At 34.5% G+C, this 15,826-nt stretch overlaps 1 protein-coding gene across 1 annotated transcript in view; it reads right to left on the bottom strand.

The window, feature by feature from the left end:
* Positions 1–15,826, bottom strand: part of LOC101670523 (eyes shut homolog) — an 858,786-nt gene that overhangs the window by 301,713 nt on the left and 541,247 nt on the right. Inside the window, 1 exon segment of the mRNA XM_045069380.1 lies at positions 2,126–2,271. Within this exon segment, the coding sequence (XP_044925315.1) occupies positions 2,126–2,271 (146 nt within the window).

Raw genomic sequence — 15,826 nt, 5'->3', positions numbered from 1 at the left:
TTGCTTCCTTCTTAAACAAATAAAAATCTTCCTTTAATAAATTGTGCATATTCATTCTCAGCAATATAATTTCCTTACATTCTCTCTTAAATCCACTTCAAACAGACTTCTGCACTCTCCACTCCAGCCAAACTGCTTCCTTGACAATGTCATTAATGACATTTGCATTGCTTCTCCAATGGTCAGAACTTAGTCTTTATTTTATTTGACCTAAAAATAACATTTGACACTGTTGGTCATTCTCTCTACTTGAAAGAATTTATATGTCTTTCTGCATTCCATTTGTCCTTGTTTTTTCTTCCTGTATCACTATCTGCTCTTTTCAATTTCCTTTATCGGTTCTTCTTTCCCTCATGGACCCCTAAATATTGCAGTGCCCATGGGCTCAGTCCTTAATCCTTTTCTCTGTTTTATCTACATTCACTTTCTTTTTGATTCTATCCAGTATTATAATTGTACATCTGATGACTCCAAAAATTTACATTTCCGTTCCAGACTATGTCACACAGCCAACTGTGTACTAAACTTTTCCATAGGGCTGTCTAATTGGCAAATTGACCTTAAATTTTGAAACAACACTGAATATATTAGCTTTTAATAAAAATAGAGAAGTTGTGAAAATAAATATAAAAAGAACATGTTAATCCTTCAAACTTTACAATGAATTTAAAATAACAGAACAATGTGTTACATCAAATAATTTTATAAAATGTGTTTCTCATTCATATTAAGCTCAGTGTCTCATTTCTTATTTTAACAGTGTTAGCAAGCAAGGAGCAGAAAACAACAGCATGGTGAATGGCATCGTGAGTTTGTATCTATGGTCCCAAACAAACATATTCCAAGAACTTGGAATATGATGATTCAGAAAGAATACTATTCTATTGCCAAAATTTATTGCCTCTTACTTATATAATAAAATCTGTAGGGGCACCTGGTTGGATCAGTGGGTTAAAGCCTCTGCCTTCAGCTCAGGTCATGATCCCAGCGTCCTGGGATCAAGTTCCAGGGTTCTGGGATCGAGCCCTGCATCAGGCTTTCTGCTCAGCAGGGAGCCTGCTTCCCTCTCTCTCTCTCTGTCTGCCTTTCTGCCTACTTGTGATCTCTATTAAATAAATAAATAAAATCTTCAAAAATATCTGTAGATAAGAGTTTATTTATTTTTTAAATTTAAGCGGAGACTTTTGTGCATGTAACCATTGTTACCAAGGTAACCTTCTCTGATGCCATCAGAATTCCTCAAGAAAGACACCTGCATATTTTTTGTTCAGGTCACTTGACTTTTCCTTGCCTTCTGATCACTTACTCATGGAAATGCTTCTAATTTTTTCTTTATCAGTTTTGCTTTCCAATCTTATTTCTATTTTTCTAGTATTTTTTTATTCCTGTAAACATAGAATGTAATATTAGACACACTTAACTAGTTTCCCTCAGGTAAGGAAACCGAGAGATCCCAGTGGTGTAAAATTCAGACATTAATAAATTGAAACTTGAGATTTCAAAACACTTTTTGCTGGACTCACATAATTAATACTGGTACACAAAAATAATAAAACTTTTTGTATTTCATAAATGCAGTTTCTCAGCAGAAGTTTAGAGGGCTAATGTGCTTTCCTTTCCATTACTGCTTGATGGTTTTTGCCTTTAAGTTTAGGTAGCATTTGTGTTGTGGAATAACAGATATTATGAAAGCTAATTCCAAATTATATTTTTCTGGTAGAACTTTAAATTCACAATGGCTCTGATTTCTGGCATGTATGTACATTTAAAAGAGCTAATCTTATTATATTAATTTTTGCATAAATGATGACAGTATTATTTCTCTTAGATTATTGATACACTGACACTTCTCTGTATTACAATATAAACATAATTCAGATCAATTCAAAATGCATGAAAGTGTAAAATACCTTGTAATATAATGCATATACTTCTTAGCTGTTAGCATGATAGATTAAAAAGCATAACTTTTGTTTTTATTAATTTCTTTTATGAAACAGTCTCTTGCACTTCCTGTCCTGCTTGCATATGTCAGGTTATTTTGGGTTCTGGAGAGTAAATATAAGGTTGCCATTTATTCACAGATAGCAATATGTTAATAAAGGCAGGGCAGGTAGAGGTTTACCTGTATAACCAGGAGCACAGAGGCAGCTATATCCACCAGTTCTGCTGATACAATCTTCTCTATCCAGACAAAGTGAGATTTTGCATTTGCTTATATCCAGTTCACACAAAGGTCCATGGTACCTTGGCTCACAATTACACACAGATCTAGATTAAAGTCAGAAAATGAGAAATCATATGTTAACAAAAAGCATTTCATTATATACATCATTTATATGTATATATTAAATTTTAGCCATTTAACTTAATTTAAATAAATGGCAATATTTTCTTTTCATTTCTTTTCCTTGGAGAAAATTTAATTCATCTTGTTGGTTCACAACCTGGAAAGTTACGCAAATGAAATTTGAAACTGATCCCCATGCAAGGCAAGGAGACCCAGAAGAAAGAGGTAAGCCACTCCAAATTGGTGGGTGACAGTTTTAATAAGCAAAGTGACTTGCATTCCAGGCTTGTCTTGGGTACCCTCAAGAAATAGATTTTTGCATTCACTCCCCAAATCTTAAAAGTTTGTATAAAGTCATTAATGAGGTTGTCATATGTACAGTCCAGAGGGTGTCAATAACACATTACTCTTTCAAGACTTTGCCACTGAAGTGGTTCCTAAATGGGAATAGTGGACAGAGCATACATTCCATGGACAAGGTAGAGAGTGAGGTGCCTTCTAACTGCCAGGATCCAGTTTGCAGGTCAACACAAGGTCATGTCCTCTCAATGACTTCTTTAATGACCTTCTAGATATTTTTTCCATTGAATGTTCTTTATGTGAGAATTTGTATTTGAGTAAATAATTACTTTGATAATTTCTTTGATAATACAAATAATTACTTTGATAATACTTTGATAAGTACTATCAAGCTTAATTCTGTACTATATATTTTATTATTATATAAATATAAATCTTTAACTATATCCTATGTTAAAAATCGAATATTACCCTGTCCATTGATTGAATGATGCTTCTGATATGGAATCCTTTCTGGTTAACTTAAAAAGATCATTTTAGCAGAAACAATCTCATTATTGCTTAATTATATTGACAGATGTTGGAGAAATTAGATGTAATTCAAAGATTAGACATCAGGTTCAAAGTATCATGTACTTAATAGAAGCAGTGACTCCTAAGAGCCTTGCCTTTGAGAATGGATTCCAGAAATTTCAAATGAAATTCCTTTCGCTAACCAACTCTCCCCTCTTTATCTTAAGCATCAGCCTCTGATGAATCTGAGTTACCAAGTTCAGATATGTCCTCCGGACTTTAACTTGTAAATGTTTCTTGCTCCTATGTGGATTTCTTTTTATTGATTCAGATCCTGTCTCAAAGGGCTTTTGATTCTTTCCTTTATAGTCTATGCTGTAGCAACAATCTATATAACTATATGTGGCATAATCACCCTGAATTTATTTTTAGTCTATTCCTGGATATTGTGCTGAACATGTTTTTAATCTCAATATCTAGTCATTCTGTATCTATTTGCCAGAAGACAGAAGACTAATTCCCCTGAGATGGAATTGTGACTAGTGTTAATTATACATATGTAAAATAACATCAGTAAAACAACTGCCAAATAATGACAAGCCAATAAATAATGCTAAGAAGAGAAAACAATAATCTTTTTCTGTATTCGTAGAAAAATACTAATTAAAACATAAAAGTAATTTCCATAGATAAAATTAAATTGAGAGAAAATGCACCTAGAAAAACAGGTTCTGGGGCGCCTGGGTGGCTCAGTGGATTAAGCTGCTGCCTTCGGCTCAGGTCATGATCTCAGGGTCCTGGGATCGAGTCCCGCATCGGGCTCTCTGCTCAGCAGGGAGCCTGCTTCCCTCTCTCTCTCTCTCTCTCTGGCTGCCTCTCTGTCTACTTGTGATTTCTCTCTGTCAAATAAATAAATCTTAAAAAAAAAAAAAAAGAAAAACAGGTTCTAAGTAGTTTTTGTTTTCTTTCTCCTTCTAAATAAAACTGCCTTACCAGGTTTTCTTGTAATGCTTTTGAAATAGATTTTTTTCTTCTTTTGAAGAAACCCTATTTTAACAACTTTTAAAACACAAATATGCATATATTTTAAATATATTGTCTCGAAGCAACAATTAAGACCATGAAATTTTAATATATTTTGATAAAATGGAAATTTTTTATTTAAATTCAAGGCCTTATTGCAAAAGTTTAGTGTAATTAAACTTAAATAGGTTAAGGTATTAAACAATTTTGTTCAAATTTCCTTTACTTTGATAGTGACCTAAAATTTTCCAGATAGATACTTTTCCAAAACTAAAATGAGTTTAAGCAGGTGACTTCTAAAGAAAATTCAGTACATTGAAAAAAAGTAGAGGTAAAGAAGAGTAACTTTATTTTACATAAAGTGATATTGCCATAATGAAAGGGGAAGGAAAAATGCAAGGTAATCACAGGAACTTGTAGCTCTAAAATGAGGCCCTGCTTTACATTATTCTTAACACTATTCTTTTATCATGTTTTTATCTTATTTCAGATGAGAAAGAAGCTAATTAGTAGAGAAGCTTTTTTTTTTTTTTTGCTTCTAGAAAGCTATTATTTTAAAATATACCATTATATTGATTAACTTATACTATAAGATTCAATATCTACATTTTAATGGGAGTTTTAATTTAATCTTTTTTGAGAATTTTAATTTTAAAATGCACTTATAGCATTAATATTTCATATATAAAACATATTCAGCAAGATGGTGGAGGAATAGCCAACTGAAATGACATCAGGTCTCAGGAGTTCAGCTACAGAGTTATCAAACCATTCTGAATACCTATAAACTCAACAAGAGATAGAAGAGAAGAAAATCAGCAATTCTAGGAACCGAAAAACGACCACTTTTGGGAAGATAGGATGTGTGCAGAAATAAATCCGAAAAAACAGGAAGACAGATCGTGGAGGGAGCGGCTGACTCCTGGCAAGTGGTGGAGCAGCAGAACACAAAATCAGAACTTTTAGAAGTCTGCTGCACTGAGAAACATCACTCTAGAGGCTAAAAGGAGGTGGAGCCCTCATGGAGACAGTGTGCTCTCAGGACCCAGACTCACAGAAAGACTGGGGGGGGGGTCTGAGTGTGGCAGAGCTGTCAGGTATCAGAGCAGGGAACCCGACTATGGAGACGGAGCTGAGGAGTGAGCTCTCCACTAAGGGGAACTTAAAGGTTTAAGGGAACCTTAAACTGTGATCCAAGGCACAGTCAGACCACTGTTCTTCAAGCAGGGATCCCACAAGTGGCAGATTTGGAGAGACTCCCTCCTTCCTCCTCTGGGAGAAGCAGTGTGGGGGTGTGTGGCAGGAATCTGGTGGGATTGGAGACTCCAAATGGGGCTGTGCACCAGAGATATACATACTCAGTCACAGACCAGGTGAGCTCAGAGTGCAGCTGGAGACCAGGGAGATGGGAGGGTTTGACTGTTTTTCTCTAAGGGCACACTGAGGAGTAGGGCTCCAAGCTCTCAGCTCCTCTGGGTCAGAGATTGAGAGGCTGCCATTTTCATTCCCATTCTCCAAACCTCTATGTAAAGCATTCAGGGAACAAAAGCTATCAGGAGCAAACCTTGAGACTCATGGCAACAGACTCATCCCCCAGAAGATCTGTAAGAACATCCAACCAAGACCAAACTCACCAATCAAGGAGAACAGTAGAACTCCACAGGTAGGGGAAAGCAACAGAAAGTATTCATGGCTTTTCTCCCAAGCTCCTTTAGTTATGAAAAGTTCAATTTTATTTTATTTTATTTTTTTCTTATTCCATTTTTTTAAACTTTACCTCTTTCCTCTTTTAATGTTTTTTAACTAGTTTATCTTAACAATAACTTTTTTAAAAATCTTTTAAAATCTTCATTGTTATAGTCATATTTCATCCTTTCATTGTATTAAACCTGTTTTTGTGTATACATATAGGGTTTTTTTTTTCTTTAAAATTTTGGGATACAATTTCTTCTAACAGATCAAAATATACCCTAAATCTAGCACATGGCTTTGTTCTAGTCTCCAGTCTGATCAGATTGTCTCTTCTGTTTTTCTTTTCTCTTTTCCAATTAACTTAACTTACCAATCCTTTTTTAGAATATTTTTTTAAATTTTCATCTTTACAGTCATATTACATCCCTTGATCATGCTTAGCCTATTCTTTAAAATTTTAGGAGGTAGTTTCTTCTAAAAGACCAGAATACACCCAAAATCAAGTGGGTGGATCCATTCTATTCACCAATCTAATATATATATATATATATATATATGTAAAATTAGATATATGTATATCATATATATATACATATATATATTCCCCCAGTTTTGATCTCTTCTGATTTGGTTACAGTACATTTCTCTGGGGTCTTTGCCACCCTTTTAATATTTTATTCTCTTGTCCATATATTCTTATCTGGATAAAATGACAAGGTGGAAACCTCACCACAGGAAAAAAAAGCAAGAGGCAGTACCAATGGCTAGGGACCTAATCAATATGGACATTGGTAATATGTCAAGAATAGAGTTCAGAATGATGATTCTCAAGGTGCTAGTTGGGCTCAAAAAAGGCATGGAAAATATTAGAGATACTCTTCCTGGAGAAAAAAAGAACTAAAATCTAATCAAGTTGAAATAAAAAAAGGTATTAATGAGGTACAATAAAAATGGAGTCTCTTGATGCTAGGATAAATGAGGCAGAAAAGAGAATTAGTGATATAGAAGACCAAATGATGGAGAATAAAGAAGCTAAGCAAAAGAGAGACAAACAACTACTGGACCACAAAGGGAGATTTTGAGAGATAAGTGAAACCATAGGACAAAACAATATTAGAATAATTGGGATTCCAGAAGAAGAAGAAAGAGAGAGAGGAGCAAAAGGTATACTGGAGCAAATTATAAAAGACATATTCCCTATTTTGGCAAAGGGAACAAGCATCAAAATCCAGGAGGCACAGAAAACCTCCCTCAAATCAATAAAAATGGGTCCATGCCCCATCATCTAATAGTAAAACTTACAAGTCTTAGTTACAAAGAGAAAATCCTGAAAGCAGCTCAGGACAAGATTGGCAGCAGACCTACCCACAGAGACCTGACAGGCCAGAAAGGACTGGCATGAAATATTCAGAGCACTAAACGAGAAAAATATGCAGCCAAGAAAAATATGCAGCCAAGAATATTATAAGCAGCTAGGCTGCCATTGAAAATAGAAGGGGAGATAAAATGCTTCCAGGACAAACAAAAACTAAAAGAATTTGCAAACACCAAACCAGCCCTACAGGTAATATTGAAAGGGGTGCTCTAAGCAAAGAGAGATCCTAAAAGTAGTAGACCAGAAAGGATCAGAGACAATATACAGTAACAGTTAACTTACAGGCAATACAATGGCACTAAACTCTTATCTTTCCATGGTTACCCTGGATGTAAATGGGTTAAATGCCCCAATCAAAAGACACAGGGTAGCAGAATGGAAAAACAAAACAAAACAAAACAAAAACCATCGATATTCGGTCTATAAGAAACTCATTTTATACCCAAAGACACCTCCATATTCAAAGTGAGGGGGTGAAAAACAATTTACCATGCTAATGGATATCAAAAGAAAGTTGGGGTGGCAATCTTTATATCAGACAGATTAGATTTTAAGCCAAAGACTATAAGAGATGAGGAAGGACACTAAATCATACTTAAAGTGTCTGTTCAACAAGAGGATTTAATAATCATAAATATCCATGCCCCTAACACAGGAGCAGATAATTATATAAACAACAAAATCAAAGAAACACATCAACAATAAGACAATCATAGTAGGAGATTTTAACATCCCTCTCACTGAAATGCACAGATCATCCAAGCAAAAGATCAACAAGGAAATAAAGGCTTAAAATGACACATTGGACCAGATGGCCATCACAGATATATTCAGAACATTCCATCCCAAAGCATATTCTTCTCTAGTGCACATGGAACATTCTCCAGAATAGACCCATCCTGGGTCACAAATCAGGTCTCAACCAGTAGCAAAAGACTGGGATCATTTCCTGCATATTCTCAGACCACAATGCTCTGAAGCTAGAACTCAATCACAAGAGGAATGTTGGAAAGAACTCAAATACATGGAAGCTAAAGTAGATCCTACTAAAGAATAAGTGGGTAAACCAAGAAATTAAAGAAGAACTGAAAAAAATAACTCATAGAAACAAATGAAAATGAAAACACAACTGTTCAAAATCTTTGGGACAAAAAAAGCAGGCCTGAGAGGAAAGTATATAGCGATACAAACCTTTCTCAACAAACAAGAAAGGTGTAAAGTACACAACCTAACCCTATACTAAAGGGGTTGGAGAAAGAACAGCAAAGAAAGCCTATACCCAGCAGGAGAAGAGAAATCAGAAAGATCAGAGCAGAAATCAATAAAATAGAAACCAAAAGAACAGTAGAAGAAATCAATGAAACTAGAAGCTGGTTCTTATAAAGAATTAAGAAGATTGCTAAACTCCTGGACAGATGTATCAAAAAGAAAAGAGAAAGGACTCAAATAAATAAGATCATGATTGAAAGAGGAGAGATCAGAACCAACACCAAAGAAGTATAAACAATTACAAGAACATATTATGAGCAACTCTACACCAGCAAATTTGGCAATCTGGAAGAAATGGATTCATTCCTAGAGACATAAAAACTACCACAACTGAACAAGGAGGAAATAGAAAACCTGAACAGACCCATAACCATTAAGGAGATTGAAGCAGTCATCAAAAATCTCCCAACAAAAGAGCCCAGGGCCAGATGGCTTCCAAAGGGAATTCTACCAAATATTTAAAGAAGAATTAATACCTATTCTCCTTAAACTATTCCAAAAAATAGAAATGGAAGGAAATCTTCCAAGCTCATTTTATGAGGCCCACATTACCTTGATCCCAAAACCAGACACAGACCCTGTCAAAAAGGAGAATTACAGACCAATATCCTTGATGAACACAGATGCGAAAATTCTCACCAAATACTAGCCAATAGGATCCAACAGTATATTAAAAGGATTACTGACCACGACCAAGTGGGATTTATTCCTGGGCTGCAAGGTTGGTTCAACATCCACACATCAATCTATGTGATATAATACATTAATAAAAGAAAGAAGAACCATATGATATTCTCAATAGATGCTGAAAAAGCATTTGACAAAGTACAGCATCGTTTCTTGATCAAAACTCTTCATGTGTAGGCATTGAGGATACATACCTCAATATCATCAAAGCCATCTATCACAAACCCACAGCTACTATCATTCTCATTGGAAAAAAACTAAGATCTTTCCCCCTAAGGTCAGGAAAACATGGCAGGGATGTGCACTATCACCACTGCTATTCAACATAGTACTAGAAATCCTAGCTTCAGCAATGACAACAAAAAGAAATAAAAGGCAACCAAATTGGCAAAGAAGAATCAAACTCTCACTCTTTGCAGATGATATGATGCTTTATGTGGAAAAACCAAAAGACTCCACTACAAAGCTGCTAGAACTTATACAGGAATTCAGTAAAGTGTCAGGATATGAAATCAATGCACCGAAGTCAGTTGCATTTCTATACAACAACAGCAAGACAGAAAATAAATAAATTAAGAAGTCAATCCCCTCCCTGCAAAAAAAGAAGTTGATCCCATTTATAGTTGTACCCCAAACCATAAGATACCTAGGAATAAACCTAATCAAAGAGGCAAAGACTGTATACTCAGAAAACTATAAAGTACTCATGAAAGAAATTGATGAATACACAAAGAAATGGAAAAACATTCCCTGCTCATGGATTGGAATAACAAATATTATGAAAATGTCTATGCTACCTAAAGCAATCTACACATTTAACACAATCCCTATCAAAATCCCCATCAATTTTTTTTTCAAAAAAATGAAACAAATTATCCTAAAATTTATATGGAACCAGAAAAGGCCCCCAAATAACCAGAGGAATCTTGAAAAAGAAAGCCACAGTTGGTGGCATCACCAATCAATTCCAGACAAAGTTGTCTGTAAATACATTTGTAAAATTTGCGTCTTTGTCAAAGCAGGAGCGAATGTCCAATGGAAAAAAAGACAGCCTTTTCAACAAATGGTGTTGGGAAAATTGGACAACCACATGTAGAAGAATGAAACTGGACCACTTCCTTACACCACACACAAAAATAGACTCCAAATAGATGAAAGACCTCAGTGTGATATAGGAATCCATCAAAATTCTTGAGGACAACACAGGGAGCAACCTCTTTAACTTCAGCCACAGCAACTTCTTCCTCGAAGCATCACCAATGGCAAGGAAAGCAAAGCAAAAATGAACTATTAGACTTCATCAAGATCAAAAGCTTTTACACATCAAATGAAATAGTCAACAAAACCAAAAGACACCAGACAGAATGGGAGAAGATATTTGCAAATGATGTATCAGATAAAGGGCTAGTATCCAAAATCTATAAAGATCTTAGCAAACTCAACACCCAAAGAATAAATAATCCAACCAAGACATGGGCAGAGGACATGAACAGACTTTTCTGCAAATAAGACATGGAGATGGTCAACAGACACATCAAAATGTGTTCCACATCACTCGGAATCAGAGAAATACAAATCAAAACCACAATGAGATACCACTTCACACCAGTCAGAATGGCTAAAATTAACAAGTCATGAAATGACAGATGCTAGTGAGGATATGGAGAAAGGGGAACCCTCCTCCACATGGTGGGAATGCAAGCTGGTGCAACCATTCTGGAAAACAGCATGGAGGTTTCTCAAAAAGTTGACAACAGAGCTACCCTATGAGCTGGTAATCGCACCACTGGGTATTTACCCTCAAGATACTAATGTAGTAATCCAAAGGGGTCGGTGCACCCAAATATTTATAGCAGCAATGTCCACAATAGCCAAACTATGAAAAGAACCTAGATGTCCATCTACAGATGAATGGATAAAGAAGAAGTGGTAAATATATATACAATGGAATAATATGCAGCCATCAAAGGAAATGAAATCTTGCCATTTGCAATGACATGGATGGAACTAGAGGGTATTATGCTGAGCAAAATAGGTCAATTAGAGAAAGACAATTATCATATGATCTTCCTGATATGAGGAATTTGAGATGCAGGGTGGGGGGTTAAGGGGGTAGGGAATAAAAAAATGAAACAATATGGGCTCGGGAAGGAGATAAACCATAAGAGACTCTTATTCTCACAAAACAAACTGAGGGTTGCTGGGGGGAGAGGAGGTAGGGAGAGGGTGGTCGGGTTATGGACATTGGGTATGAGGGTATGAGATATGGTGAGTGCTGTGAAATGTGTAAGCCTGACGATTCACAGACCTGTACCCCTGGGCAAATAATACATTATATGTTAATAAAAATAATTAATAAAAAAGAAAATAAATAAATAAATTAATTTTTTTAAAAAGGTTTCATATATATTTCTTCCAAAAGATCATTTTATAAAAGTAGAATCTAAAACACAAAAAGAAAACTACAAACTGTTGCAGGAGAAACTTCATGATTAGAACATGTTAGCCTATGTTAAAGCTATTCAAATTTTGAGAAAACTTATAATGCATTTTAAAATAATTTCTATCTCTTTCTTGTGATTCTATACTGCATTCCTGAACCACAGTTCTTTAAAGTAATGTCATTCCTTAATCTAAAAATGAACATGGATTTATATTTGTAACATGGATAAGGATTCTCACACTAAAATTTTGTGAAAAACTTAAAGTTCAATAAACCCTTTAGATAATAATTAGAGATTTCAATCAGTTGTAAGGTATTTAAAACTAACCATATGTTCTTTTGTAATTTTTTAATGGATAAATGCATAATTATGTATACAAACATACATAAGGTAAAGTAAATACATTTGTAAAATTTGCGTCTGGAAAACCCACCAAATTTAATATTAATCTAAGAGAATATATTTTTTTAAAGATTTTATTTATTTAGTTGACACAGAGATGACAAGTAGGCAGAGAAGCAGGTAGAGAGAGAGGAAGAAGCAGGCTCCCTGCTGATCAGAAAGCCTGATGCGGGGCTCGATCCCAGGACCCTGAGATCATGACCTGAGCCAAAGGCAGAGGCTTAACCCACTGAGCAACCCAGGTGCCCCAATCTAAGAGAATATTGAACATGCGATGGTATGTATAGTTCATTTATTCTCTGTTTTAACTTAGCATCTTTAAGATGGTTTAAGGTACTATATATTCTGTGTATCTCAAGCAAAAGAAGAAGAAAAAGTAAACCAACTTTTTTCTACCCCAAATACTTGCTTCATAGAAGAGTGATTATCTTTAACATAGTCTTTATATGTCATTATTATAATTTTACTACACATGGCTGTTGAAACAGTGGGGTTATGTAAAAGTGTTCAGTAGAATATAAGTCGTTTGGACTAATAAATGGTTTCTAGGCAAACAATTTACAGAAGAATGTACAGATTTTTGTCTCTTCATTAAATATACTTTAGCCACTAATTTTCAACTTTTAACAGTAAAGAGCTGCTAAACTCATGAACATCACATACCAATTGGTCTTAATATTCTTGTTGATTATGATCTGTGTGTGATAATCACATCAGTCATTTGGAAATTTTTCTTTTTCTATATTCTTTGAATGAATCAGACACTGCTATTGTAATTGTTCTGGTGAATTCTTTCCTTAGCTGTAAAATTTTCATAGTTCAATATTAATGTCAGTGATCTAAGTAAACTGATGACTGTGGCTTATAAAGACATTAGTTCTATTGATAACATATGCTATCAAATGTCAGAAAATGTCAATTGTAGTGTCCAGTTTCACAATAGTTTGTAGTTCAACTGGGGCTCTCATATCTCAAGAATTCATCTTTAAATACTATAATTAGGATTTAGTATTGATTATTTCAGGCCTCATTTTCAATAACCAAAGGAGAGAATAGAACAGATTAAAAATATAGATGTAATAATAAGTACATTAAATAATAATTACAATATTTAATATTTTCTTGTGTGTCTATAATTTGTACTAAACATACAATTGGTTTTAAATAAGTTGTTAGATTACTTCAAAATTTTTAATTATAAGTTAATATCAATATGCTAAAAACACACTGAAAATGCTTTATATCAAAAAACATATTCTTGGAAAACAGATGGGATATGAAAATGTGATTACTTAATTTTTAGCTGTTGATTTTTTTTTTTGTCTTTGGAAGATTTTAATGCACTGAAATGGTTTTTATTATAACATTTTAAACAAGTAATTTTCTGAGAACAGAATAATCAACACCCATATACCCATCATCCATATTTAACACATCTCAATGTTTTTCTATTTTGCTGAATAGTTTTAAGGAAAATGTGTAAAACATATTTGAAAACCCTTTGCATACATCAAGATTCATTTTTCATTCCTTTACAGTGAGAGGAAATCACCATCCTTAGATTGATGTGCATTCTTCCAAATATGTGTTATAATTTCATTAAATATATATTAGTGTCTCCAAAATGAAATAATTGTATATAAATCTAATAATATATGTACATGATTCATATGAGGAAAACTATACAACTCTGATGAATGAAACCAAAGAAAAATTAAATAGATATTTCATGTTCATGGATAGGAAAACTAAATTGTCAAGATGTTAGTTCTGCCCAATGTAATCTCTAGATTCAATGAAATCCCAATCAAAATCCTAGCAAGTTATTCTGTGCATATTAATAAAACAATTCTAAAGATTATAGGGCAAATCAAAAGATTTGGAGAACAAATCTGAAGGACTGACACTACCTGACTTTAATACTTATTATAAATCTATAGTAATCAAGATAGTGTGGTTTTGTCAAATGAATAAACAAATAGATCAATGGAACAGAACATGGAGGTCAGAAATATACCCACATAAATACTGTCAATTGATCTTTGACAAATACACAAAGGCAATTCAGTGGAAAAATGTTTTTCAACATATGATATTGGAACAACTGGACATCCACATTGAAAATTTAAAAAAAAAATCTAGATACACATCTTAAACTCTTTGTTAAATTACCTCAAAATGGATAAAATACTCAATAAAAAATGTAAAATTATAAGAACTCCCTTAAGAAAGGAGAAAATCTTGATGATGTTGGGTCTGGTGTCTTTTTAGAGATGACACCAGGATATGATCCATGAAAGAAAGAATTGATAATATGGGCTTAATTCAAAATTCTGTTCCGTGAATGCCAAGAAAAGTCACAGGCTGGAAGAAGATATTTGCAAAAGACACATCAAACAAAGGATTATTATCCAAAATAGACAAAATACTAAAAATTCAACAATAAGAAAATAAACAATCCAGTTTAAAAAATAGGCTCATGATCTTCTTATTGTAAAATGATTTTATTTATTATTTGACAGAGAGAGAGAGAGCACAGGCAAGGGAAGTGGCAGAGGGAGAGGGAGAAGCAGGACCCCTGCTGAACAAGGAGCCCGATGTGGGGCTTGATCCCAGGGTTCTGGGATCATGATCTGAGCCGATGGCAGTTGGTTAACTGACTGAGCCACCCAGGCAAAAATGGGCCCATGATCTTAATGATACCTCACCGAAGAAGTCCTATTGATGTTAAATAAGCATACAAAAAGATGTTCCACATAATATGTCATGAGGTAAAAGCAAATCAAAACAATGAGATACCACTACACACCTTTTAGAATGGCCCAAACCCAGAACACTGACAGCACAGAATGCTCATAAGAATGTGAAGCAACAGAAGCTGTTTTTTTTTTTTTTAATATTTTATTTATTTATTTGACAGAGAGAGAGAGATCACAAATAGGCAGAGAGGCAGGCAGAGAGAGAGTGGGAAAGCAGGCTTCCTGCTGAGCAGAGAGCCCCATGCGGGCTCGATCCCAGGACCCCAAGATCATGACCCGAAACAAAGGCAGAGGGTCAACACACTGAACCACCCAGGCGCTCCCCCCTTTTTAAATATTTATTTGAGAGAAAGAGTGAGCAAGAGAGAGCACAAGCCATGGGGAGAGGCAGAAGGAGAAGCAGACTTCCCCCACTATCAACATTCCCCACCAGCAGTACACTGTTTTACAATTGATGAACATACAGTGACATATGAAATATCATTCAAAGTCTATAGTTTAGACTAGGGTTCATTCTTAGTGTACCTTCTATGAGTTTTGACAATGTATAATGGCACATATCCATTATCATAATATTATATATAATAGCTTCACTGCCCTAAATATCCTTGAGATCCACCTAATTATCCTCCGTATTCTCTAATTCCTGGAAACCATGATCTCTTAAATGTTCTGCCTCTTCTAAATTGTTATGTAGTTGGAATCATATTGTATGTAAGCTTTTATAGATAAACTTCTTTCACTAGGTAATATGCATTTAAGTTTCCTCCATGTGTCTTCATGGCCCGATAGCTCTTTTATTTTATTTTATTTTTTAAAGTGCTGAATAATATTCCATTGTCTGAACATACAACAACTTATTTATTCATTCATTTACTGATGGCCATCCTGGTTGCTTCCAAGTGTTAGCAATTACGAATAAGGCTGCTATAAACATCTGGTTATTGGTTTTTTGAGTGGACATAAGTTTTAACTCATTTGGATAAATATCAAGTAGTGTGATTTGTGGATTATATTGTAAATTTTGCAAAAATCTACCAAATTCCTAAGTAGCTGCCATTTCTTTATTATC

The sequence above is a fragment of the Mustela putorius genome, unplaced genomic scaffold (genome assembly GCF_011764305.1).
Source record: "Mustela putorius furo isolate JIRA1106 unplaced genomic scaffold, ASM1176430v1.1 tig00003927_pilon_pilon_pilon, whole genome shotgun sequence".
NCBI lineage: Eukaryota > Metazoa > Chordata > Mammalia > Carnivora > Mustelidae > Mustela > Mustela putorius.
The sequence above is the reverse complement of the archived record's forward strand: the minus strand, read 5'-3'. Positions and strand labels throughout refer to the sequence as shown.